Source organism: Strix uralensis, chromosome 5 (genome assembly GCF_047716275.1).
Source record: "Strix uralensis isolate ZFMK-TIS-50842 chromosome 5, bStrUra1, whole genome shotgun sequence".
NCBI classification, from domain to species: Eukaryota; Metazoa; Chordata; class Aves; order Strigiformes; family Strigidae; genus Strix; species Strix uralensis.
Genome location: NC_133976.1, coordinates 70,759,906 through 70,785,181, shown reverse-complemented (window position 1 = coordinate 70,785,181; position 25,276 = coordinate 70,759,906). Strand labels below are relative to the sequence as shown.

General features: G+C 45.9%; 2 protein-coding genes across 2 annotated transcripts in view; both read left to right on the top strand.

Moving 5' to 3' along the window:
• LOC141944152 (uncharacterized) overlaps positions 1 to 25,276 on the top strand; it is a 75,162-nt gene that overhangs the window by 3,371 nt on the left and 46,515 nt on the right. The gene's annotated exons all lie outside the window — the stretch shown is intronic.
• LOC141944629 (homeodomain-interacting protein kinase 2-like) overlaps positions 5,387 to 25,276 on the top strand; it is a 43,488-nt gene continuing 23,598 nt past the window's right edge. Inside the window, 7 exon segments of the mRNA XM_074871549.1 lie at positions 5,387 to 5,880; positions 7,418 to 7,545; positions 8,965 to 9,148; positions 10,831 to 10,956; positions 11,234 to 12,862; positions 13,613 to 13,863; positions 17,732 to 18,479. Of these exon segments, the coding sequence (XP_074727650.1) occupies positions 17,734 to 18,479 (746 nt within the window). The 5' untranslated portion in view covers positions 5,387 to 5,880; positions 7,418 to 7,545; positions 8,965 to 9,148; ... (2 more) ...; positions 13,613 to 13,863; positions 17,732 to 17,733.

The following is a 25,276-nucleotide window of genomic DNA, read 5'->3' as shown; positions in this document are numbered from 1 at the left end:
GTTTAGGCCCTGCCGTGACCCGAGACCACGTTGCCTCTGCCCCTCCCCCACCCTCCAACCGGAGCGGGGCAGGGAGTGAAATACAAATCCCGGGGTTGAGATAAGGAGAGTTTTAATACAACAGTGCAACAATAACAAACTGAACAACAACAATAACAGTAACAGTAACAACAATAAACAGAACAAAAGATGTCCCTATACAGCAGTGAGAGGAGCGACTGCACACACCGCGCATTCTACCAAACTTCCCGCGCTTGGGCACCCCGGACGTGACGTCAGCATGGTATTGAATAACCCGGCTAGAGCTTCTTCCCCACTACTGGGGAAACTTAACCCCGTCCTAGCTGAACCAGGACATAATGCTGAACTAGGACATAATCCACCCCTTTATTCTATACCATCTGCGTCACGTCCAGCTGCCATTTAGCAATTAACAATAACAAAAAATCCCAATTAACAAAAGCACAATATAATTCACGGTGTGTTTTCACCCAAAATCAAATCCCCTTGTGGTACGTATCGGACCTCTCCATTTTTCTGCATCACCCACCAGGTGCACCCAGGTCCTTGAGCAAAAACAATCCCGTGGATGGGTTTGCCTTTGCCCGGCGCAGGACTAACCCAGACCATTTTTCCCAGCAGATCCCTCATGCACACCACAGGGACTTTATCCCCGTCTACAACACGTGGAAGTTTTGACTGAGCCAGGCCAGCTCAACTGGCAGATCCTCTTGTGTTGACTAACCAAGTGGCCTTTGTCAGATGTGTGTCCCAGTGTTTGAAGGTTCCACCCCGCATTGCTCTCAATGTAGTTTTTAACAGTCCACCGTAGCGCTCGATCGTCCCAGAGGCTGGTGCATGGTAGGGGATGTGGTAGACCCACTCGATGCCATGTTCTTCTGCCCAGGCATCTATGAGGTTATTTCGGAAATGAGTCCCATTGTCCGACTCAATCCTCTCTGGGGTGCCGTGTCGCCACAGGACTCGGTCTTTAAGGCCCAGGATGGTATTTCAGGGGGTGGCGTGGGACACTGGATAACTTTCGAGCCACCCAGTGGTTGCTTCCACCATTGTGAGCACGTGGCGCTCGCCTTGGCGGGTCTGTGGCAGTGTGACGTAGTCGATCTGCCAGGCCTCTCCATATTTATATTTCATCCATCGATCTTCATTCCACTGGGGCTTCACCTGTTTGGCTTGTTTGATTGCAGCACACGTCTCACATCTGTGGATGATCTCTGCGATGGTGTCAATGGTGAGGTCCACCCCTCGATCTCGAGCCCACCTGTATGTTGCATCTCTGCCTTGGTGGCCCGAGGTCTCATGGGCCCACCGGGCTATGAACCGTTCACCTTTACGCTGCCAGTCCAAGTCCACCTGAGCCACTTTGATCTTAGCAGCCTGGTCCGCCTGCTGGTTGTGTTGATGTTCATCAGTGGCTCGACTCTTGGGTATATGGGCGTCCACATGGCGCACCTTCACAACGAGGTTCTCCACCCGGGCTGCAATATCCTGCCGTACTTCAGCAGCCCAGACGGGTCTGCCCTTGCGTTGCCAGTTGTTCTGTTTCCATTGCTGCAGCCACATCCACAGGGCACTTGTCACCACCCACGAGTCAGTGTAGAGATAAAGCCTCGGCGACTTTTCTTGCTCAGCAATCTCCAAGGCCAATTGGATGGCTTTCATCTCTGCGAACTGGCTCAATTCACCTTGTCCCTCAACAGCTTCAGTGGTTTCTTGTGTGGGATGCCACACCGCAGCCTTCCATCGTCGATGTTTTCCCACAGTGTGACAGTGTTCACTCATCAGTGAACAGGGCATATCGTTTCTCCTCCTCTGGCAGCTCGTTATATGGTGGGGCCTCCTCAGCATGTTTCACCTCTTATTCTGGTGACATCACAACATCTGTGCTCTCTGGCCAGTTTATGATCATTTCCACTAATCCTGGGCGGTCGAGGTTCCCTATTCAAGCCCGTTGTGTTATCAGCGCAACCCATTTACTCCACGTGGCATCTGTTGCATGATGTGTGGAGGGAGCCTTTCCTTTGAACATCCATCCCAGCACCGGCAGTCGGGGTGCCAGGAGGAGCTGTGTCTCAGTGCCGACCACTTCTGAGGCAGCTCGAATTCCTTCATACGCTGCCAGTATCTCCTTCTCAGTCAGGGTATAGTTAGCTTCAGAGCCTTTGTATGCCTGCCTCCAAAAGCCTAGAGGTCGGCCTCGGGATTCCCCATCTGCTCTCTGCCAAAGGCTCCAGGAAGGGCCATTCTCCCCGGTTGCTGTGTAGAGCACATTCTTAATCTCCTGCCCTGCCCGGACTGGCCCGAGGGCCACTGCCTGGGTAATCTCCTGCTTAATTTGTTCAAAGGCTTGTTGTTGCTCAGGGCCCCATTTAAAATCATTCTTCTTGCAGGTTACATGGTAGAGAGGGCTCACAATCAGGCTGTAGTTTGGGTTGTGCATCCTCCAGAACCCCACAGCGCCCAGGAAAGACTGAGTCTTCTTTTTAGTGGTTGGTGGGGCCATGGCTGTTATCTTGTTTATCAGCTCCATTGGGATGTGGCGACGCCCATCTTGCCATTTTATTCCTAGGAACTGAATCTCCCTTCCAGGCCCCTTAACTTTCTGTCGCTTGATGGCAAAACCAGCCTTCAGGAGGATTTCAATTATCTTCTTTCCTTTCTCAAAGACTTCCTCAGCTGTGTCCCCCCATACAATGATATCATCAATGAACTGCAGGTGTTCTGGAGCCCCACCTTTCTGCAGTGCAGTATGGACCAGTCTATGGCAAATGGTGGAGCTGTGTTTCCACCCCTGGGGCAGTCGATTCCAGGTGTACTGGATACCCCTCCAAGTGAATGCAAACTGTGGCCTGCACTCTGGTGCTATTGGGATGGAGAAGAACGCGTTAGCGATGTCAATTGTGGCGTACCACTTGGCTGCCTTTGACTCCAGCTCATACTGGAGCTCTAGCATGTCTGGCACTGCAGCACTCATCGCTGGCGTAACTTCATTCAGGCCACGGTAGTCCACGGTTAGTCTCCATTCGCCATTAGGTTTTCTCACTGGCCATATAGGGCTGTTGAAAGGTGAGTGAGTCTTGCTGATCACCCTCTGGCTTTCTAGTCGACGGATCAGCTGATGGATGGGGACCAGGGAATATTGGTTAGTGCGGTACTGCCGCCGGTGCACTGTCTTGGTAGCAATTGGCACTCGCTGCTCTTCAACCTTAAGCAACCCCAGCACCGAGGGGTCCTCTGAGAGGCCGGGTAAGGTGGACAATTGCTCAATCTCCTCCAGGGCAGCTATACCAAAGGCCCACCGGTACCCTTTTGGGTCTTTAAAGTACCCTCTCCTGAGGTAGTCTATCCCTAGGATGCACAGGGCATCTGGGCCAGTCACAATGGGGTGCTTATGCCAGTCCTTACCAGTTAAGCTTACTTCAGCCTCTAATAGGGTTAGCTGTTGGGACCCCCCTGTCACTCCAGAGATGCAGATGGGTTCAACCCCACTGTGGCTTGATGGCATCAGAGTGCACTGTGCGCCAGTGTCTACCAAGGCCTTATATTCTTGTGGTTCTGATGTGCCAGGCCATCGGATCCACACTTTCCAGTAAATCCGATTATCCCTTTCCTCCACCTGGCTGATCTAAGAGTGACTCCTGCAAGAATGACTTCCTGGTCCCCTCAAGAGAGTCAAGCATACTGTTGGCCATTCTATTCTGTCTGGGGGATTTCTGACTGGACACTGGAGCTGCGTCTCTCTTGGAAGACTCCCCTTTCCATCATCTTGAAACAAATGCTAATTCAAGAGAAGCCTGTAATCTTTTTCATGAGACCAATGTTTACTGTTCTCGGATACTTATTTTTTTTTTACTGTCTTTGTCTTGGAGAGTATGCAGCCAGAATGCATTTCAGCCCTGTTGCCCAGTTGCTTTCTCCGGTGTGCATGAGAATCAGCATGGTTTTAACCAGATGTGAGATTCATCTGAGGAGCTTCTAATCCTGGCCCAGGTTTTTTCAGTGGAGAATACCTTTAGGAGTGTGATCTGTAACAAATGGAGTAGTGCATATAGGTCTGTGTTGCAGTATGTGCTGCAATTTCTAACCCCTCACTGACTCCTGTGTCTGTAGCTTTACTGAACAGTCACGGAGGTGCACTGGAACCTTTTGCAACCTTACACAGTAGAGCCTCTGGAGAAGTGAAGGGATGACCCAGGGAGCTTAAGAACCAGGAACGGTCCTAGTAAGGACTTAAGAGGACCATCTCTTCAGTGTCATCATTCACTTTGGCAGCAATTCCTCAGCTAATCTCACATAGTGCTGTACTAGGGGATCTTGAAAATCTAATCTTAATGGGATGCTTTATGGCAGCCCAGATGACGAGTGTGCAGTAATTATTACCGAATGTGGCAGAGCTTGACTGTTGTTGTGTATGATGCCTTGCCTGCCTCCTTTTCTCCTCTTGCTTTAAGGAAAATATTTTTTCTTTCATGCTGCTAATAAATGTCAGTTAGAACAAAAACATCTTCTCCAAGACTAGTATGGCTGTGCTGTGGCTGTTCAGTTTCTTTCATGCTCAGTTGTTCTGAAACAGGTTTCAGTTGCTCTCTGCTACTAGTCTTGCTTGGGAAAGGCACATTAACTGGTCTGTTTCCCAAGAAGTTGTTTCTGTTTCTTATTTGTCTTGTGTGTGTTACGTCTTGATAAGAGGAGATTCCTTGCTTCTCCTTTTTATTGTTGGCTTTGTAGTGTATTTCCCAATATGTTAATTAGGAAGTTTTACTTTGTGATGTTCCTGAAGAGATACTGTTCATGTAAAAAAAATGCTGTGAGCAGACTGCCCCGTATAATAATACGTAATGCTCTCCACTCCTGTATATTTCTGTGTCCTTTACACTTGTTTTGTTACCTTTCTAAAGAGCTGCCAGTCAGAGAGGGACCTGGGGGTGTTGATTGACAGTGGGCTAAACATGATCCAGCAGTGTGCCCAGGTGGCCAAGAACGCCAATGGCATCCTGGCTTGTATCAGCAATAGCATGGCCAGCAGGGACAGGGAAGTGATCTTGCCCCTGTACTCGGCACTGGTGAGGCCACACCTCGATTACTGTGTTCAGTTTTGGGCCCCTCACTACAAAAAGGACATTGAATTACTCGAGCGTGTCCAAAGAAGGGCGACGAAGCTGGTGCAGGGTCTGGAGCACATGTCGTACGAGGAGCGGCTGAGGGAACTGGGGTTGTTTAGTCTGGAGAAGAGGAGGCTGAGGGGAGACCTCGTTGCCCTCTACAACTACCTGAAAGGAGGTTGCAGAGAGCTGGGGATGAGTCTCTTTAACCAAGTAACAAGCGATAGAACAAGAGGTAATGGCCTCAAGTTGTGCCAGGGAAGGTTTAGACTGGAAATTAGGAAGTATTTCTTTACAGAATGGGTTGTTAGGCGTTGGAATGGGCTGCCCAGGGAGGTGGTGGAGTCCCCATCCCTGGAGGTGTACAAGAGGTGGGTTGACATGGCGCTTGGGGACATGCTGTAGTTGGGAACTGTCAGTGCTACGTTAACGGTTGGACTAGATGATCTTCGAGGTCCCTTCCAACCTAGATGATTCTGTGATTCCTATGCATATTTGTACTTCCCTTAGATTCTTTTCTGGATTATTCATTTTTTCCTACAGCAGATCCTTTTCTGATCTATTTCTGCCACTCTTACTAACATGTTATTTATTCATTCTGTTGTTTCTATTGTAACTGAGGCCATGAAGTTTTACACGGCAGTAGCTGTCATAAATGTGCTTGTGAACAGTAGTTTTCTTCGTGGTGAAGCCCCCATGATCCTCTCGCTGCATCCTTCTTTCACTGTGCCAGATAACAGATTCCAAGTTCAGACAGGTGAGTTCTTCCTGACACGAGGAGGAGGAGATGTAGCTTCATATTGATTCATGCTTCTTCACTTATGATTAAGTATGCAAGGTGGAGTCAAAACCCTGCATTCTACTGCAGTGAATCTTAATTCTTGGTTGTTTGAAATACTTCCTGGATCCATGGTTGAGAGACGATAAATTGTAGACAGTTAACCCCATAATCTCATTATCTTTTTAGGAATTTTTTTTGACACGTTGCAAAATAGGTTTGCTCTTTTTCTTTCTTCAAAAGGTGAGAAGAGAAAAAAATTTCTGTGAAACATTTACTCATACAATCACAGTGCAGCTACTTTATAATGCTTAAGTCAAGTTTCAAAGTATGTTTACTTTAAATGCCACGATTTAGAATTCTCATAATGTAGAAGAATTGGTGAGCAGGAGGATCGACTGCTCATGTATGATGTGATCAGGAGGATTGCTCGTGCAGTGTTCAGTTTTCCATGGCTGCTGTATGGCAGCAGTTTACGTGAAGTCTATGACAACTGATAATCTAAAGTAAAATATTACCTATGTAATAGATTTTGAGAATCAGTGGTATGATTTAAAATATTCTTCAGGCACTATTTGCATAACAGAACCACCTGCCTGGGTGGTTGAATGCGTAATGAGGTAGTGACAGGGATTGAGTATATAGGCAGAGAGTTAATGAATGTCAAACATGGTGCTTTTGTTCAGGTATGTTTCATGTGTTGCTTCTGCTCTGTTAATAACTGTATGTTAAGACATCACTTCTTTAACTGCGCAGGTGTGATGTCTTTTTCCACTGCTTAACATGGTTATATAGATAGAAGTAGATATGTTTTCTGTTCTTGAACCTTGTGTAACATTGCTATCAGGGTCTGTAACTTAATCATAGTGTTTCTTTGGGTAAGACTCTATCAGGAAATCCACAGATGAGTATGTAGTTAAGGTCTGTGTGCCTGCTCACATTCTTCTACTCCCACACTTTCTCTCCTGTGCTCTTTCTTTCTCTCCTATGAGGACTTTAAGGTGTATGTATCTAGCTTTAAAAGATTGTTTGCTAATTAGGTGTTTTGAGAGCGTTAGACTGATACTGATGCACATTAATGGACCCAACATGTGATCTTTTAGACAAGCTAAATACTATATTTCGGTCTACAAGAAAGAGATTTGTTGCTTTTTTCCTTAAGATTTTCATTGATCTGTTGAGTACTGAGGATTTCAGTGTGGCTGATTCAGTGTTCAAGTTGTGTAAAATTAGGCACATGTATGTAGCGAAGGTCTTTCAGTATGCGAGAGGAGACAGTGGGTATTTTGTCACTAGTATCTCTCAGTAATCTAATTACTGCTGCAGCAGATCGTAATGAGTAGACAATTGACTGCACCAACACAAAATGTATTTCTACTGTATTTTTACCCAGTGTTTGACAATGTGTGTCTTGAATTCCATGAAAAAGTGCTAGTCCCGTGGATTCTCTTACTCATTGTGTTCTCTCTCATGGCAGTACTTGTCTGTAGGAGTAATTTGTACCCTTTGCCTTCAGTGCTTCAGTTTGTCCCTCGGAATGTGGATGTTGGGTTCTGCAACTTTAGCTGGCGCATTGAGAAAGGGCTGACAACAGCATTCATGGAGGTGAGCAAACACCAGGAGTTCTACAACTTCACTGTGCAGGTAAGAAGATCAGCATGTTTTGTGTCTGTCCCTTTTTCTCCTCACCTTTGGTTGTCCCGTGTTTCATCCAGCCAGTGAAATGTTAGGTGTTCACTGGCAACCACTTGCCATCTAGATCATATAGAACTATAAGGCTTTGTTATGAAGTCAGGATTTTCTTCCCCTACAAAATAATACGGCACCACGTATCTCTCTGGTTTCAAGCTTTTTGAAAAAATGGTCCAAGATGATGATTTATATCCAAAGCATTATTCAATATAATAGGGTTTATACTTTTTCATATAAAGGCTGCCCCAACCCTTACCAAAGTCATTCCCTTCAGATTTTACTGTTACACAGTAGGGTGTGGTTAGAATGTTTTTGTTGGAAGGCAACTTTCAGGTCTCATTGCCACTCAGGGGGTCTTATTAGGGAATATAGGAGTTATATGGACTCTGCCATTATGTGAGGAAACATGCTAGTTGCCTGTGAGGTCTAGAATAAGGTACTTACATTAGTAGATGATGTTCATGGCAGCTGCTGCTGGAACTTCACATACGAAGTGTATTGCATATATGCTGGGTACTGAATCACATAGGAGAGCTTAAAACTCCCTGGAAAGTCAGTAATTTAACTTAATGAGACCAACTCCCTCTTCTATCTGAATTCTTAATTTTAATCTGGCTTTGTTGTAATACCAAAATTAATAAACATTTTATTGTGTTATTTAACTGGCACCGTAAATGCCCATCTGTGGTACCCTAAAATAAAATCATAGCAGAAAGAAGGACAAACTTTATAGTACTTAAAGTGCTGTAAAGTGCTCAGAACTGTACAAATGAATGACACAACGTGGCAGGGTAGACTGAAGACAGAACGCGCAAAACAATTTCTTGGACTATTGGCTTAGCAAGCTTTTATTTTAAATACTTGCTTATTGTCCGGAAGAGCTGTGTCTACATGAACACGGTTGCTGTGTGCATTGGTGCCAAATGAAGGTTTTGAACTAGTGGTAGGGTCTGGGCATGCATGGTGCAGGAGGTTTTGACCAAGAGAACACCCATTTTCAGAATGCTTCTTTACCATGCTCTCTTCCTGTCTGTTCCACACAGTTCGGTACTCGTCTAAGATTTCTTTATCAGTAGTTTTATTTTGCTGACTGTCTCTCTAGGTTTTTTCATCATTTTCTGGGCTGTAGCTTTCAGATTACTCTGAATTATGATTGACATTAAAGGATAACTCTTAGAAGAGGAATTCATATGTAACTTTGCCTCTTCTGAGACTCAGCAGGCTGAAACAACCTGGTATAGGAACACCTCTGTTTTGATGTGAACTGCCTCCCCCTTCATATTAGGAAAAAAAAATAAAAGACTGTCAAGGAAGGAATGGAAATACCAGTGCTTTGATCTTGCTGACGATACTTCAATCTTGTCTTTTCAGATACTGAATATAACTCTGAGTAGGCCTGGGGTAGCACTTCGGCAAGGCCCCGTAAGCATTGTTTTTGCTGTCTGAGATAGATACGGTTTTCTAAATGGGTCCGAAGTCAGTGAGCAGCTAAGAAACTTGTCTGTGGAGGAATTCAGCTTCTACCTGGGATTTCCGGTGCAGCAAATTGCTGAACGTGAGTACTTGCTGTTTGCCAAGACTGCAAAATACTACTTATAGTAATTTTTCCTCTCTACAATTTTAAAGTAATTTTGTGCATAAGTGATAATGCACCATCAAGAACCTGACTTGTGTCATGAATTCTGCAGAGCAAATACATGCCTCTCTCTGCTCACATGCTGCATATCAGTGTTACAGCAACTTGTTGCTTTTGCCATCGTCCTTTCCTTCTGCACTGGGTGAGTTGTGTTTAACCTGACTTCATTTTCCCTGGTCTTAGTCTAGATTAAAAGAAAAGAAGTCACTTTGACCAATATTGCTGTGAAGTGTAATCCAAGGTGTGAGTCTGTGGATATGTCTACAGGGGCCTTGGCTGCTTCTCAGCAGGGTTTACTACCTTGGGCTTTCTGTTGAACTTAACTATGCACTTTTTCCAGACTGTTGCATCCTAAACCTAGATTAATGGGAACTGCCTGGTAGCAGAGTTTGCTTGACCCCCAGCCTTGACAATTTATGTTTGGTTAGATTTTTCAGATTACCTCAGTCTCCTAAATAAGAAAAGTTTCTAAACTCAACACATCCTTGTAAGCTAATGGATTGTTCATGACAGAAACCTCTCATGAATGTTAAGCAAGATCATGAGAGAACAGTACTTGCCTTTCCTGGTGTGGTGGTTTAGTCCCTGCCGGGGTCTGAGACCACGCGGCCGCTGCCCCTCCCCCACAAAGGGAGTGAAATACAAAGCCCCGGGGCTGAGATAAGGAGAGGTTTAATACAACAGTGCAACAGCAACACAACAAACAACAACAATAACAGTAATAACAATGAACAGAGTAAGATATGTACCGATACAGCAGTGAGAGCAGAGAGATGGCATGACACACGCGTTCACTGATTCTCCCGTGCTTGGGCACCAGGAGGTGACGTCAGCATGGTATTGAATAACCCGGGTAGAGCTTCCCCCCACTGCTGGGGAAACTTAACCCTATCCTGGCTGAACCAGGACATGCTCTTACTTCATATTGATTTTGGCGATATTAATTTATACACTAGGAATTAGGAAGATTTGCCTCTTCATCTAATCCTGTTTCTAGAGGGAGATTTACTTAATGTGCAGTGTAATTTGTCTAATGTGCAAAAAGCAGACAAAACAGATCTCTGAAGGCTTTGGACCTAAGAGTTTCAATTAGACATTTAAAATTAGTGGAAGCTTTTCACGTTAATATCTCTGTGCCTCAGTTCCCTGCCCATGACATATGGATAATACAGTGTCTTACTTTATGAGGACATTGTGAAAATACATTCCCTTATGTTTGTGAAACATTCAGTTACTCTGATGATGCATACTGTAGGAAAGCCCATGAGTAAATTACTAATTTTGTCTGCCGAGCAGAGTGTGGCAGGTACCTAGTAAACAAGGCTTGGGGCCACACCTCGAAGAGCGCGGAGAAGATGAAATAGTGACTAGTTGCTTGCTAGGTGAGCACCGTGTATCCCGCTGTACTGGGTGAGGCCAAGGTCCTGTAGAAAAATAGCCTGTGATTATGTGATTAACAGCTCTGCCACAGTAGACAGGCAAGAAAGAGGGCTGGAGGAAGGTTGCATAGGCAGTCATAAAGCTGAGGTTCCCTAAGCCTTGTGTTCTTAATTTGCAGCTTTAAACAGTCTTGCTTTCACCTTTTTCTGTCTTCTGTGTAGTTGTCTATTATGCGGCATGGGCATGAGGAATAATAAGCAACTGTTGCTCCTGGAAGAAGAAACAGGGTAACACCTGGTGCCATCGGTCATCAGAGAGGAAAATTCTTGGTGAAGCCTTGAATCCAGGTATTGCATTTAGGAGCATGTGTGACCCTTGAGATAGAGGGAAGTCGGGGATGGAGAAAAAAAAGCAAACCAGCCGAGGTGCCTGTTTTTCCCTTATGGCAACTGTTTGGTTTATGCTGGTTTTCTATAATAATGCTGCGTACCATTAAGCAGCAATGCCACAAACCAAGAGGCTTGCAAGTTATTTCAAAGAAGAACAAGATCATCCCATTGGTTTTTGCTGTGGGTCTTGTGGGAAGGCTTTTCCTGATTTTACTCTGGTTGTTCCCTCCCCCAGGTCCTGCCCTGTGGAAATCCTAAGCAGTACATGCATGAGACTGTCATCTCTAAGCTTGGGAAAATGATCCAGCCCGGACTGACAGGCAGAATCACCCCCAAATCCCTCTGCTTTTGTTCACTTCCTTCTATTTTGGTTTTCTACCTACATGTGTTTCCTCAGGTAGAAGGAAGTCGTGCTGCCCGCAGCCCGTTACTAGTTCAGAGTTGTATGTGGGCAGTAGCATGGGAGGAGGCGGCTCTGGTTGAGTGTTTGAAGTAGAAATTGTGATCATGCCACCAATGAGCAAGCTACTGGATGGCTGGGATGCGTGCTTCAGCAGAAGTTTGCCCCTGTCACAGTACTATCAGCCGTTTCTTCTGCAGTAACTTAGTATGGGAGTAAGGGTTACAGTTCAGCAGGGGAACACACTGAGCTGTACAAGTTGAGGAAACTTGCTCATTCTCTGCCTACATCATGAGTCAAACTAAGATGCGCATTTTCTTCAAATCCCTAAACCCTAAAGCCCATGTACAAGAGCCTCTTCTTGATGTGGTTTTCCTAATTGATGTTTGGCTGTTTCACAGTTGCTTTTCCCCCTGGAGTTTCTCTTAAAAATGCCCTATATTTCTTTTTAATTTTGACTGTGCATGGCAAGTTTATATTTCAGAAAATAAATTCAAGCATCATTTTTTGTAAAGCTAGGATGCCATTAGGGTACTTTGGGGAGGGAACTGCTTATTATTTGTGGTGTCCCCTAAGAAGCTGTTAACTGAAGTCCTACCAATATTTCTTCTTCTGCATGTGAATTTTCAGAAAGGCTTGTCAAGACAGACATTGGTCTGCCAGCACTGACTGGTTATTACAGTTGTTCAAGCATTAGGCAACTGTGTTTTAGCAAGCAACGATAGTTTCTCTTTTTTGTTTCGTTTTCTTTTAATAGCAAATGCCTTTCACATTCCCTGCTGCTTGACTCCTCCAAAAGTAGGCATGCCTTTTAACTGGCAGCTCTCAGTATGTAACTCTGAGCTGAGATCTGTCAGCCATGTCAAAACCCTGTAGAAGAAGCTGGGGTAGCGCAGGTGGTCCTGCTTCAGCCGAGGGCCCTACGAGGGAGGAATGAGGGGACTGTCATCCCTTGGTCCTGCTTCATGCAGTGGGTGCCTGCACACAGGGGCAACCATTGGTGTGGGCATCTTTGGTCACCTCCAGGCTGCACCTACGCTTAGTGTGGATCACCACCAGTGTCCTGTCTCCCATAACCCTAGCGAGGGAAACACGGAGTTGCTCTGGAGCAGGGATTTTGGAGGAAAGGGGCTGTTACCATGGGAGGTGCTCATCTCCTCTGAAAGACGGCATTGAGCCACTCAAGCCAAGGGCTCAGACGTGGCCCGCCTAGGAGTCCACTGCGATGCATCAGTCTGTTGCCCCAACGTCTGGTTTCACACCCAAACTGCTGGGTGTTGGCTTTGTCGTGGAGTGCTGCTTTTTAAATAACCCTTACTGAGGGGTGGAAAGTGTCTAACCCGTGAAGTGCCTGCATCCTCCCTCCTGCTCCCCTCCACAGAGCTCCTGAGGTGCCACAGCTTGAAGATATCCTGGGTGGCAGAAGGGGAGGTAGCGAAGATGACGTCCCCCTCTGAAGATCTGGTATGTGTTAGGACGTGGGATGCGTTACTCCATTTCTAACCTCTGAAAATGACCTCATTTTCATTTCTGACCTCATGAAAACATACTCTCTGCCCCTTTGCCTGCCAGCCAGCCCTGTTCTGAGTTAGACAGAGCACATAAGACAGGGTAGACGGGATCACCTTTCTTTCAAAAAAAGAATACAAGGCAGTACCAGTGCTTGTTTTAATTTATTGCTGCCCCTGGGTGTAATTATAACCTCTGGGTTTCAGTGTAAAGGTGGAAGGGGATGTGATTGAATGAACTTTTTTTTCAAATTGCATTAATACGTGACTTATATGAAAAACAACCACCCTCACACAGGAATGCAGGCAGTATTTGCAAGCTGCCTGTGGATTTATGAAGCGTTTGGAAACACGCTGTACATTATTTCCTGAGACCTGTTTCTCTACACAGCAATGGTGTTTGCTTATTCTGGGACAATGATGAGACATGAAGGTATTAAAAGCAAAATTTATTTTGTTTAAATTTAAATTTTTTTGAAAAAATTATTTCAAAAGCTAATAAGGGCCCCATTTCTTAACAGAAACAAAATTACAAACCTTTCAGTACCTAGTTGGGACTTTGAGAGATCTGCCGAGAGAAAACTATTTATCATATACTTCTATATACTTCTTTTTAAAATTTTTCCCTCTTTTCTGTGAAGTTTGTTTACACCAGAGCAATATCTTTACTTTTGGAGTTCATCTGCTTCCGCTGTTCCTTCTCCAGCTGAAGTCACAATACTCAGTCTGTGACATCATCGTTGGTGACGGTGACGACATGCTGTTACTAAGAGGAGTTTTCACTCCAGGTGGAGACCTCGGAGCAGCAGCAGCCAAACTCTGTCGAGAGCAGAGAGCATATTTGACTGTTCATATTTTGGGTCTTGAAGAAAGAAGGGAAGGAAAAATGCCAAAAAATCCAAGAGAGAAAAAGCGGAATACCCGTGCAGGTTCTTCTGCGATTGCACAAATTTGCAGGTGGGCATGGGTGCTAGAGACTTTACTTTCCACGGGTTTCCTTTTCAAATCGGTTAACAGCAGACCAAATACTTAACTGGTAGAAAATTACTTACTTTTAAAAAAGGAAGAGTGGGAGAGAGGGGTTTAATTTAGATTCAAGTATGACTCGGATACCTGAACTGTGTCCACAAGTTTTATGGGGGTTTTTTGCTTTTGTTTTCTACTCAAACCCCCTTGCAGAAGACAAGGGAAGATGACTAATGCCCTGATCCTGCTAACGCTTACACATGTGGTTAGCTTTCAATGCATGAGTTGTCCTGCTGAAGTCAGTTAAGACAATTCATGTGCTTAAACTCAGACACAGGCCCACGTGCCTGTAGCATGAAGGTCTAGCCAGCTGCCCTAGGGAAACAGTCAGATAATTTATAGAATATTTTTGAATGCAGACACTGTCTTGACCTGGAAAAGCTGAAATCCTCCAGGACAAGCAAGCTGGCCTTACGCCTTTCCCCTTTGCTCTTATCTGCCTGATTCATCTCTTGGGTCACAGGCTTGCAGTTACTGGTTAGAAGGTGAGGCATGTCTGCGAGTGTTTGAGGGACTGTGGCTTAAGAGGTGACACAGTGAGATCGTTAAAGAGCACGGGAAAAACAGAGTGGTAAAATGGTCAGTATCGCCATTGACCATATCATAGTGATACAAGTGAAAAATATATGTACATGTAAAGTCTAGTTACTAGTGACAGGTTCACTGTTGAAACGGTATGTCCTGGTGGCCCACAAGCATGGATCGAGTAGCCATCTCATTTACTCTGAAGGCCGCCCCAAAGAGTAAAGGCAGCATGGAAACCCCTCAGATGCACTTGTAGCATTATTTCCATGCTTCAGTCTCATGGCTGCATTAAGGACTCCAGGAGGACCTTGAGCAGAAAAAGGCATTGCTGTTTCCCCAAGCTAACTTCCCTGCTGGTGTGAGAGGAGTAGCACCTCCAGCTGGCTAAGTGCACTCAGAGATGTGTTTTCCAAAAGACCCTGAGCATCCGCTGCAGCCTCATCCCTCAGTGACCGATGAGCAGCCTCTGCTACAAGTGTTTTCTCTCACTTTCAGCATCCTGGGCCACCCAGGCATCTGCTTGGTTGGGCTCCAGGTTCCCTGTGAGATGAGGCTGAGTGTTACTCCTGCTTTCCCCTGGCTCCCCGCTACAGCCATGCTGAAGCATTTCTGAAGTGTAACAGATCAGGAGGGCATATATTTTTTAGGCAAGCCTTGTAGCATAACTGTACTGGCAGCCTGAAGAGAGTGGCTGTTTACCTACATATGCGATTTGGGATGTCTTAGGATTTTTTGTTTGTTTGTTTTATCAGGGCTGCACACGCTGTGTGGCTGTTGTGGCAATCTATATGATTCATGTCTTGCACAGTCTGACAAGTTTATTGTAGCTTGCATGTGCTGAGCTGCACGCTGCGGTTGCTGCACTGCTCATGGTTAGTACCAGGACAGCCCATGGTGCTGGTGCTGGGTTGTGAGCAAGTGCCAGGACCCAGAGGGTGCCGCGTGTGGGAGGGCCACTCAAGTGAGGTCCCTGCGTTGTCTTTGGGAGGTGGAGAGGACATGAGAACACTTGCTTGGGCTTTATCTTTTAAAACTTCTCCAGGAATAGCATGTTCTTTGGAGCAGGCAGAGCAGAAAGCATGAGGGGTCAGAGAAGAAAGTGGGAGGGTCAATTCTGGGATCTATGGGTGCTGCCAGGATCCAGTTTCATATTTCTGTCTCTGCAGAGCATGGAGTAGGTTATGACTTCATTTGAACAGCTTGGAGTCTCTACCACTGAGCCTTTAAAAGACTCCACGCTCCTGGTGGAGGGCAAAATGGCAAGGAGCTGGGTGCCAGCCTCGGGCCATTCCACACAAAATGTGGCAAGGTGTCTGAGGGGATTTTCCTGCAGAGAAGGAAGGTGGCAAGAGAGGCCCAGCCTGACACAGGAGGTTTCTTGGCAGAGCTGTGAGTGGGAGTTTTAAGAGGACTTTTCCCAAGTGAAACAGCCCGTTTCCGATCCCTCCGTGGCTTATGGCCCCTTCGTCTTTCCAAGACCCCAGGAGTGAGGATGCTCCCCAGGAACATCCCCGCTGTCTCTGGGGGATGCTCAGAGGGCATTGCTGTCACAGGGATCGCCCCATTACTGCAGGCTTGTGTCTTCATGGATGTCGTGGCAAGCTATTGTTGGCCTGTGTAATCAAAAGGCTGAAGTTGCAAATCAGTGTAGAATAACATTCATATTTTCCTATATGGGTGTATGCAATTATGCATGCCTGTGTGTATGTGTACATATGAGCTCCAGAAAATTTTCCGAAGAGCAACATAGACTAGGGGAGTGTGGGTTTCTTTTAGGAAAGGGAGGCGAGTGTTAGACACTCTCAGATCTCCACATGAAGAAGTCATCCATGTGCCCTGCGGAGTTTGTTGTGGTTTTGTCACTGAAGCATTCATTCAGCTTTTGACTTTTTAAAGTTGAGAACAAGTCAAGGTTATGTTTGTGCTTAATAATTCAGCAACGGTGCCAGCTCAGCATATTGTCTTTTTCTTCCCTAGTCATTCTGGTTTATTAAAAAGAAACACTGACGACAGATAGAAGGGTGAAGGAGGCTGTGCCTTTCTGCTTTAACTCCCGCCGTGCGCTGACTCCTTCCCCAGGAATCCCCACAGATTTGTGCCGTTTGCGATACCTTTGCCCCAACGGTGCCATCCATACCCTGGCCAGGGAAGAATGTCAGCAAGTCAGAACTTAGATGTCCGCTTCTCTGTGGACCATGCCTTTTCTTCTGAATAGGAGTATTTTCTGTTTCGGTGGAATATTCCTGAGAATCCTTCAATAAGTCTGTCTCAGTGATACTTTCTTTTCACTTTGGTTATGAGGTTGTGGGTTTCTTTGTTTGTTTGTTTGGTGGTTGTTTTTTTTTAAAAATAAAGATGTAGAAGATCATTAACTCTTCTAGAACCAAAGAAGCTTGCAGTAAAATAGGTTTTTGTCTTTTCTTGAAAAGTATAGTTATATCAGGACCTAGTTCTACCACATGCTAACATGTATGTTGCTTCATTAACGATGCCGTTCATTCCTGGGGGATCTGCTTTCCAGTGAAGGTATTGTCACTGTGAATAAGAACAGATGAACACAGTTTTATAAATCTGGGAGAACTGAGAGCACACAGTGATGCTCACGTTGTGTAACTCCCATGTCCAGTGTCCCTGAGCACAGACCAGCATTGTGCACAATTCCCACACACAGACTTGGCAAGAAACCTGAAACATCATCTGCTGCTTCTGTCCTGGCTCCTCAACTTCGTCCATGCACCTCCATTTTGTCACGGTGTATCATCTTCTGGTCCCATCCTGGCTCTCTGCAGGCCAGAAGCTATATAGAGGTTTTATGGGAATAAACAGAGGGCTTAAGTCAGATCCACCAAACTGTTTAATGTAGGATGAGCCTGAGGATTTGAGATTTGACTTCCATAGGCAGAATACTTCTCAGTATTTGACGTGAATTCTTCCTGAGAGCTAGAAATATTCCTGGAGACAATGGGAGTAGGAGTCTCTTTAGGCAGAGGAGGTAAAAATAACATTTACATTCCTGTTATTAAAAATGAGAAGAGGGAGAGCAAGAGAGCAGGAATCTTGGTTGTTGTTAGTATAGTTCAATCAGGGGTAATGATTTATTTTAGAGCATAACATTTGTGTTGAATACATATTTCTGGAAGAACTTGATTTCTGTGTGTGTGCATGTGCTGTATCTGAAGTCTGTATCCCATTTTCCCTTCCTGCCACTGAACAACTGAAAAAACCCGGGGAAGGCATCTTGACACTGTGGTTTCACTCTGATGTTGTATTGCAGGTATGGCCTCGCATGTGCAAGCTCTCTTTTCTCACACCCTTCAGTCAAGCGCCTTCTGTAGCGTGAAGAAACTGAAAGTGGAACTCACCAAAGAGCACCCACCAATGATTCAGAACAATGCCAGTGGGGCCACTGTCACTGCCACCACCTCCATGGCCACCTCCAAAAACAGTGGCTCCAACAGCGAAGGAGATTACCAGCTGGTGCCAGATGAGGTGCTCTGCTCCATGACCAACACATACGAAGTGTTAGGGTTTCTTGGCCGTGGAACCTTCGGACAAGTAGTCAAATGCTGGAAGCGTGGCACTAATGAGATCGTGGCCATCAAAATCCTAAAGAACCATCCTTTCTATGCCCAGCAAGGCCAGATTGAAGCGAGCATCCTGGCTCGTCTGCGTACAGAAAGCGCGGATGACTACAACTTTGTCCGCGCATACGAGTGCTTCCAGCACAAGAATCACACGTGCTTGGTTTTTGAACTGTTGGAGCAGAGTCTCTATGACTTCCTAAAACAAAACAAATTCAGTCCCTTGCCACTTAAGTACATTCGACCAATACTCCAGCAGGTGGCAACTACCCTAATGAAGCTGAAAAGCCTGGGACTGATTCATACAGACCTCAAACCAGACAACATCATGTTGGTAGACCCATCCCGACAGCCATATAGGGTCAAGGTCATAGACTTCAGTTCAGCTGTCCACGTGTCTGAAGCTGTGTGTTCCTCCTACCTTCAATCCAGATATTACAGGTGAGAGACTGGGCTCGTAACTTTACTAGGAAAAATATTTTATCTATGGGAATTTTCCTACATTCCTGTAAAGGAATGAGAGTCATCCCTTAATGCTAAACTGGGATGGCTCTTAGAATGGCTTGTTGGTCATGGGAAAAAATGGTATCCTAACCTCTTGGAGTTTACTTGCATTGAAAACCATTGGAAATTTGTAAATAACCATAAAATGTTGTAAAAACAGAGTTTGCCAGTTACAATTTAGAAAGCCTTTCACCTCTGTCAGTACTTTGTTCTCTCTGGGACTGTGTCCAGAAGAGGGAACATATCTGGATGTCCTGGTTTAGCCAGGATAGGGTTAAGTTTCCCCAGCAGTGGGGGGGAGCTCTAGCCCGGTTATTCAATACCATGCTGACGTCACCTCCTGGCGCCCAAGCGCGGGAGAATCGGTGAACGCGCGGGTTGTGTGGTCGCTCTCCTCACCGCTGTATCGGTACATTCTTTGTTCTGTTTATTGTTATTACTGTTATTGCTATTGTTACTGTTCTTGTTGTTGTTCGGTTTGTTGCTGTTGCACTGTTGTATTAAACCTCTCCTTATCTCAGCCCCGGGGTTTTGTGTTTCACTCTCTGGCCCGTCCAGTTGGAGGGTGGGGGAGGGGCAGCGGCCGCGTGGTCTCGGACCCCGGCAGGGCCTAAGCTACCACACTGGAGAGTCCATATTTCCTTTCCAAGTCAATGCAAGTACGTTCTTGGTTTCAGAAAGACCTTAACCTAAATCAATCCATATTTCAAATATGTACTCACATGTGAAACCAGGTACTTTACAAGAACAAGGTTGGCCCACAGGAAAACTGTATGGATGCAGAAGATGATTTGTCAAGTAGTTTTCACACAGGCTGTGGAGCTTGCTAGAGTCAATGGGAGGATTCTGGCTGGCTCCTGTTGGCTCTGCTCCAGGTAAGCAGGCAGCCTGGCCAGGCTGGAAACACCTTTCTCCATGTGGGAAGCTGTTGGTAGGGTTGGGTGAGTATTGTCAGTAATTTGGTGTTGGACTGAGGACCTGTCGTGTACAGTCAATTCCCACTCACAGTGCTTTTAACTCTAGGCATGTTATGTGCTGGGATGGAGTTCTGACCTCTGTGTAGGTGCGTGCGAAGCTCGACGTGTGAACCAGCTACATCCTTCTTCAGTGTGTTGAACAGTTTCAGCAAAGCAGCCTCTTTTCATAACCCCTGGAAGGTCATCTGTCTTAACTCCAAGACTCAAAGTGTCTCTGTAGATGTTCTCCTCAGACCTTCGCTTTGGTACCAGTCAGCTTCATTCAGCATCCCAAGGACTGAGAAAAGCAATTCTACTTTTACCTCAGGGGTGGGAAAATATAGGGGGCAAAAAAAGGGAATTTGTCTTTAGATGATAGCTGAATTTAGAAATGTTCAGGCCATGTTTTTGTGGTTGTAATTCTGTGAAACGGGGGCAAAGAGGGAAAATGTGATCTTTCCTGATGAGTGATTTAATGAAAATCAGTACTGGCAGCATCCACAGCTCATCAGATGGGTTAAAGAAAAGCAGGATAGTTGCTCTGTTTGTAATAGGAAAGAAATCTGTCTTATACATCGGGAGGACTGGGGACAAAAAACAAGTATGAGTTGATAACAGACCCTTTTCCTACTTCATAAACATCACAGTGGCAAAGCCCACCTGAGCTGTGAGCTTGGGAAGAGTTAATTTTCACAGGAACTTTGACAGTGTAGCACTGCAGCAGCTGATTTTTATCTGCTTGTCCTTTGCTCTGAAGGAGGCCAGAAAAAAATCCCCAACCCTAGTTTATACCTCAGAAGAGACTTATTAAATGAAATATTCTACCTGATGACAGTCCCATCCTCCAGGAGAGACATGTTTCTGTAGTAAATATGCAAAAGCTTTTAGGGTTGCAATTACCTGGCAGACTAGAAGAAAAAAAAGAAAAAAGATAATACAGGCGTTTTGTTGTTATCTGTGATTCTGCATTAGCAGCCCTAGGTCCCTAGCTGAAAGACAGAAGGGGCAGCCAAAATGAAATATGTGACAGAAAGCAGAAATGAAAGAGGAAAATGGTTCATTCTCAGGGACAAACAAGGAATATTTTTGTGGCAGTCTCTGGGGAGGAAAAGGCTTAATAAAATTTGCTTTTTATATTTTAAATGTTATTCCTGCCCTGTCTGAAGTTGCAGCTTGTTGGATAATAAGTTCTGTCTAATTCCTCCCTTGATTTCCGTGCCTGAATTGGTGAGAGGAGGAGAAAAGGGGCAGCAGCTCACCAGGAAAAAAAAAAAAAATTTAAAAAAAAAAAAAATCTTGTTAGGTGGAATTACATCAGCAGGGGGCTGCTGATGAAGCTAAATTCAAGTTGTGAGGAAAATTTTTATTCTTCTTCATTTTCTGATGGGGAAAAATACAGCACAGAGTAAAGATCCATTCCACTCCAAAGAGAAGGACCTTCCATGCTAGGGAAAACACTGGGCTTTATAAAGATTTCATGTGTCTCCCATTAAATTTACACTTGTTTTGCTTACTAGAGTATAAAATACAAGGGGATGACTTCAAGAAATGGCACATTTAAGCTGAACGTGAAGGAAAAGCTTCCTCAAGAGTAAAACCTCTCAGACTCTAAGCAGGCATGCCAAAGAAGTGACAGAAGTCCTGTGCCCCATGCATTTAAGGAAAGACATGGCTGAGTGCTGGGGAATATAATGTAGAAGTTGGCTCTCAGCTGAAGGGTTTTTATCATGGGCTTTGGAGAGCAAATTCCCAGGTTGTCCCCCTATTTTATTAACAACTTGCTTTTTCGTTTCCTGCTTTTTTTTTGTTTGTTTGTTTAAGACTACTCTCAAGAATGTGATGGCCAAATCCTTTCAAGTGAGGAAAGTTGTGTGGGATCCTGCTCATTCTCAGAGCAATAGAAGGCCTTTCCCCTTCCTGTAAATGATAGGCCTGTTTACTTCTCCTGGAGGTGGAAGACAGAAGTGTCTTGAAACAAACTCCATGCTTGCTCTTGACCCAGATCTGCATAGCCAGCATAAGCTAAAACAGTCCCATGGCTGCTTGCAGACTTTATGTGAGCAATTTGCGGTTGCTGCCACGTAACATACTTTGAAGACAAACAGGATCCCTGAGTCCAGTTTCTTGTGAGAGGAAGGTGAGCAGACGTGGTATTGCACTGCTGGTGCAGCCTGGGGGCCCTCGCTGGGCGCCCCAACATCAGGAACATTTCTGTCCCACCAGGGCTATTTCTGTCAGGCTAAGCCAGTGCTCTCCGGAAGGATTGTGTTGGTATTGAGGTGGCAGGGTGGGACAGAAGGTATCAGAAATGGTCATCAAAATGTCTTTAGCAAAACTAGCCTCTTCCAGGCTAGATCTACCGCCATATTTGATACTGTGGAGATTTTTCTCCCTCACTCCTGACTGTAGAGGGGCCCAGGAGAGGCAGGACACGCCAGGCTAAGGTGGGCCTTGCAGAAACCCCCCCTTGCTGCCGAGTGTCCTGGTCTGGGAGGGCAGCACCGTCACATCCCTGTGCCTGCCCCAGGCCTCTGGCGAAGGGGATGAGACCAGCCAGAGCCTGGCGGGGTGGGGGGACAGGCACACCCTGGGCCCTGCCGCTGGCTCTGCACCGGACTTACAAAGGACGTCACAGCCGTTGTGAGAGCTTAAAGCTACTGGTCCTGAGTCCTTCACTAACGGGGAATGACCCCAGAGCAGACTGGGAACCAGGAGTAGGGTCCTCGGACCCACAAGGCCCACACTGCCACAGTCATCTCCCCCGGCCTTGATGGCGGCGCAGCTCTGGCACTGTGGCGCTCGCATCGCTGCCCCGCTCCCTGACAGTGCTGGTGGGCCGTGCAGGAGCTCTCCTGCCCCATCCTGATTTCCTCGGCTGCTCCTTGTGCTGCTGCTCCAGCCAAGTCAGAGATTTTGTCAGTACTGTGGTCAGAGTTGTCATCTAAAAGGGGGAGTGCTGTGAAGAGGATCAGCCTCCTTCCTCCCACCCATCTTCAGCCTGTGCTGCAAAACTCACTGTGCTGCAAAGCGTTTCTCCTGTGGCATCCTTAGCCGGCATGTGTAGGACCTGGCTGGTGGCCGTCCAAGCATTCCCCCTTGCTTAGGACAGTGGTCCCAGCTTGCCCCCCAGTCACCGTAGTCCTTCATCTTGTCACTTATCACTTAGCTGAGTCAGCCTGATCGGTGACCCTTCATGGAGGAACATAGTGACCCAGCCATGGTCTGGAGGTGCCTGTGTGAGGAACTGAAGCTGCCGATGGAGGCTGCTCTGCCCAGCTCACAGTGCAGGAGCGGGGCTTTGCAGCTGGGAGTTTTAGCCAGGCACGCTTAGGCTAGGAATGAAACCCCATTCACAGAGCAGCCGATCAAAAAGCTGCGATAGCCGCTGCATCATGGCGTATCTTCATGGGATTTTATTTTTCCCTTTTCTTTTTTGTGCTGCAGTTTGAAGGGGAGATCATTGAAGTAGTCTCTGTGATCTCCGTTTTGCAGGAGGTCAGAGGGATGAACGACCAGAGAGATCCCTTCTGGGTTGATAATCCGTGTCCGAACAGCTTCCCGGGAAAACCTGCATCCTGAGAAATGCAGGGCTCAGGCTGCAACAGACACCCCCTCTGTTAGAGCCCACATTCATGCACCCAGGTGGAAGAGGGGGTACTACCCTCTGGGAGGGGGGATGGTTAGGGTGGTGGGTAGAGCTGCAGTCCTCCCTTGCTGGAACCAGAGTGTGGGTAGGAGCTCTGGGACGCTTGGAGCAGGAGGGCTTTTCCTGGGGGCACTGCCACTGTGCTGCCTTGTCCTCTTGGCTTTTCTTTGCTGCTCAGCTGAAACAGCTGCTCTGTGTTGCACCCCAGGGATGACAGCGTTTCACTAATTAATGGCGTAATCACCTTATGAGATTTAAGTCTTTTAGAATTTGCAAAATATTGCAGATATAAAACAATGGCTGTCACCCATGCACTAGTAACAGATAAACGTAGCTTTGGTTCCTTGTTTTCAAAAGGCTTTGGTATGTGGCGTGTCTGGCTTGGGTTGAGATGTCTGCTTTGTAGGTAAGTGGCCTTTGATGAAATGTTTGGATAACAGAGAATGAAGCCGAGTATCAGTTTGAAGAGGTGTTTTTCTTTATCAGTCTAGTTTCAGACACTGCAAGAAAATACGCAGGCATAAAGGCCTATGCACATGCTGTCAGCTGCCCGTATGGAGTAGATAGTGAGGCCGTGTGCAGGTGTGTTTTTTAACTGGCTGTACTCGCTTCGCTGGGTGAGTGCGGGTCCTGAGGGATGCAGGGGCCTAAACTGGATTTGTCTTGCCACACGTGGACATTGTGCCGTGACAGGTATCAGTCCTCTAGCCGTGCTGACAGGGAGCCAAAGGAAGGTAGATTCCAGAGCAGCATCACAACCTCTTCCCCATCGTGTGACTCAGAGTATGTGTCATTCTGGCCAAAACTGCACTTTAAATGAGGCAGTAGTAACAGCAGCAAGGATAGGCTAAGCTTATTAGTTTACTCAGTGAATCGGCATCTGTTACATCCTTGTATAACAGTGTTAGTGCATTTACATTTCAAAATCTTCTGCGATTCTGGACTTGCAAAAACATCTCTATCTCAGATTTGAGTCCTTTTGCAGCTGTGGGAGCCTCATTGCTCTGCCAGTCTGTTTCAATCCTACCTGCAACATTCACTGCTTTACCTGACCCACTTCAGATTTCTTGATTTCTAATTGCTGAAAATCACCATCACCCCTTGATTTCACTTGTAAATGGGGTGGGCTTATTTCTAACAAACAAAATTAACCTTCTCCTGCTGTCCCCAGTTTGAATGAGGATTTTTTTATGGCCATCCTTTAATTGCGTGATTGTGACTGACCTGGGACAGTTTCAGTATACTGCATTCAGTATAGCTCATCCATGCATACATTCTGAAGTATGTAGAGGAGTTATAAATGATGCAGGAATTGTTTCTCAGCACAGGGCTTGGTACATGTATGTATGTGCTAGTGGACACCCTTTTTCATTGTGCAGAGTTTTATCCATGCAGGAAGCTTGTAATCATCAAATATCCTTTAAAAGAAGCTAAAAATGTGTCTTTATTGGCTTCTTTTCTTTCCACAGACAACAAAGGTCCTACTTATTTTCAAGTGTTGGCAGCAGTGGAGTTTTCTGCAACTTGCAAATCAGTGCAAGAAGCTTCCCTTGGCTGAAATGTGTTCAGCAAAGGGTCCAGTCAAACCCCAATTCATTAACCACCTAATTTCCATGTGCAATGTAATTTTTAATCAAAACAGTGTTCCTTTCATGTGTGCTGATTAGAGCTCTACAAAAAAAATTGGTGTACTGTAGCATGTGCCAGGACATGCTTTTTCCTCTTGCTTTGTGAAGTCCCCAGGACAGGCAGGTCACTTGTTTGTGGAGAGGCCTCTGTTAACTGTGAAGGCAGGAAACTTCTGGTGCCGCTTTGATCCAGCCCTTCTCTCCACTCCAGTGTCAGCAGTGTGCTCTGCTGGGAGGGCTGGACCTTCGCAGTGTTCGGTGGGACATGGGCAGACGCTTCCAAATGTCCAAGCAGGAGTTCTGCTCCCTCCCAGGGGCTCCTGCTGTCCCTGCTTCCCCTGCATGCTGCCATGGGAACGGGTGAAAATCGTGGGTCAAACTGTGGTAAAAAAATAACAACAGATTCTTCTTTATTTTGGGTTGGGATTTTTTTAGATTATAGGGTTGATACCATAAAGATTTGGGTTGGAGCCTTGATGATTAGAAACTTAATTAAAACAGAAA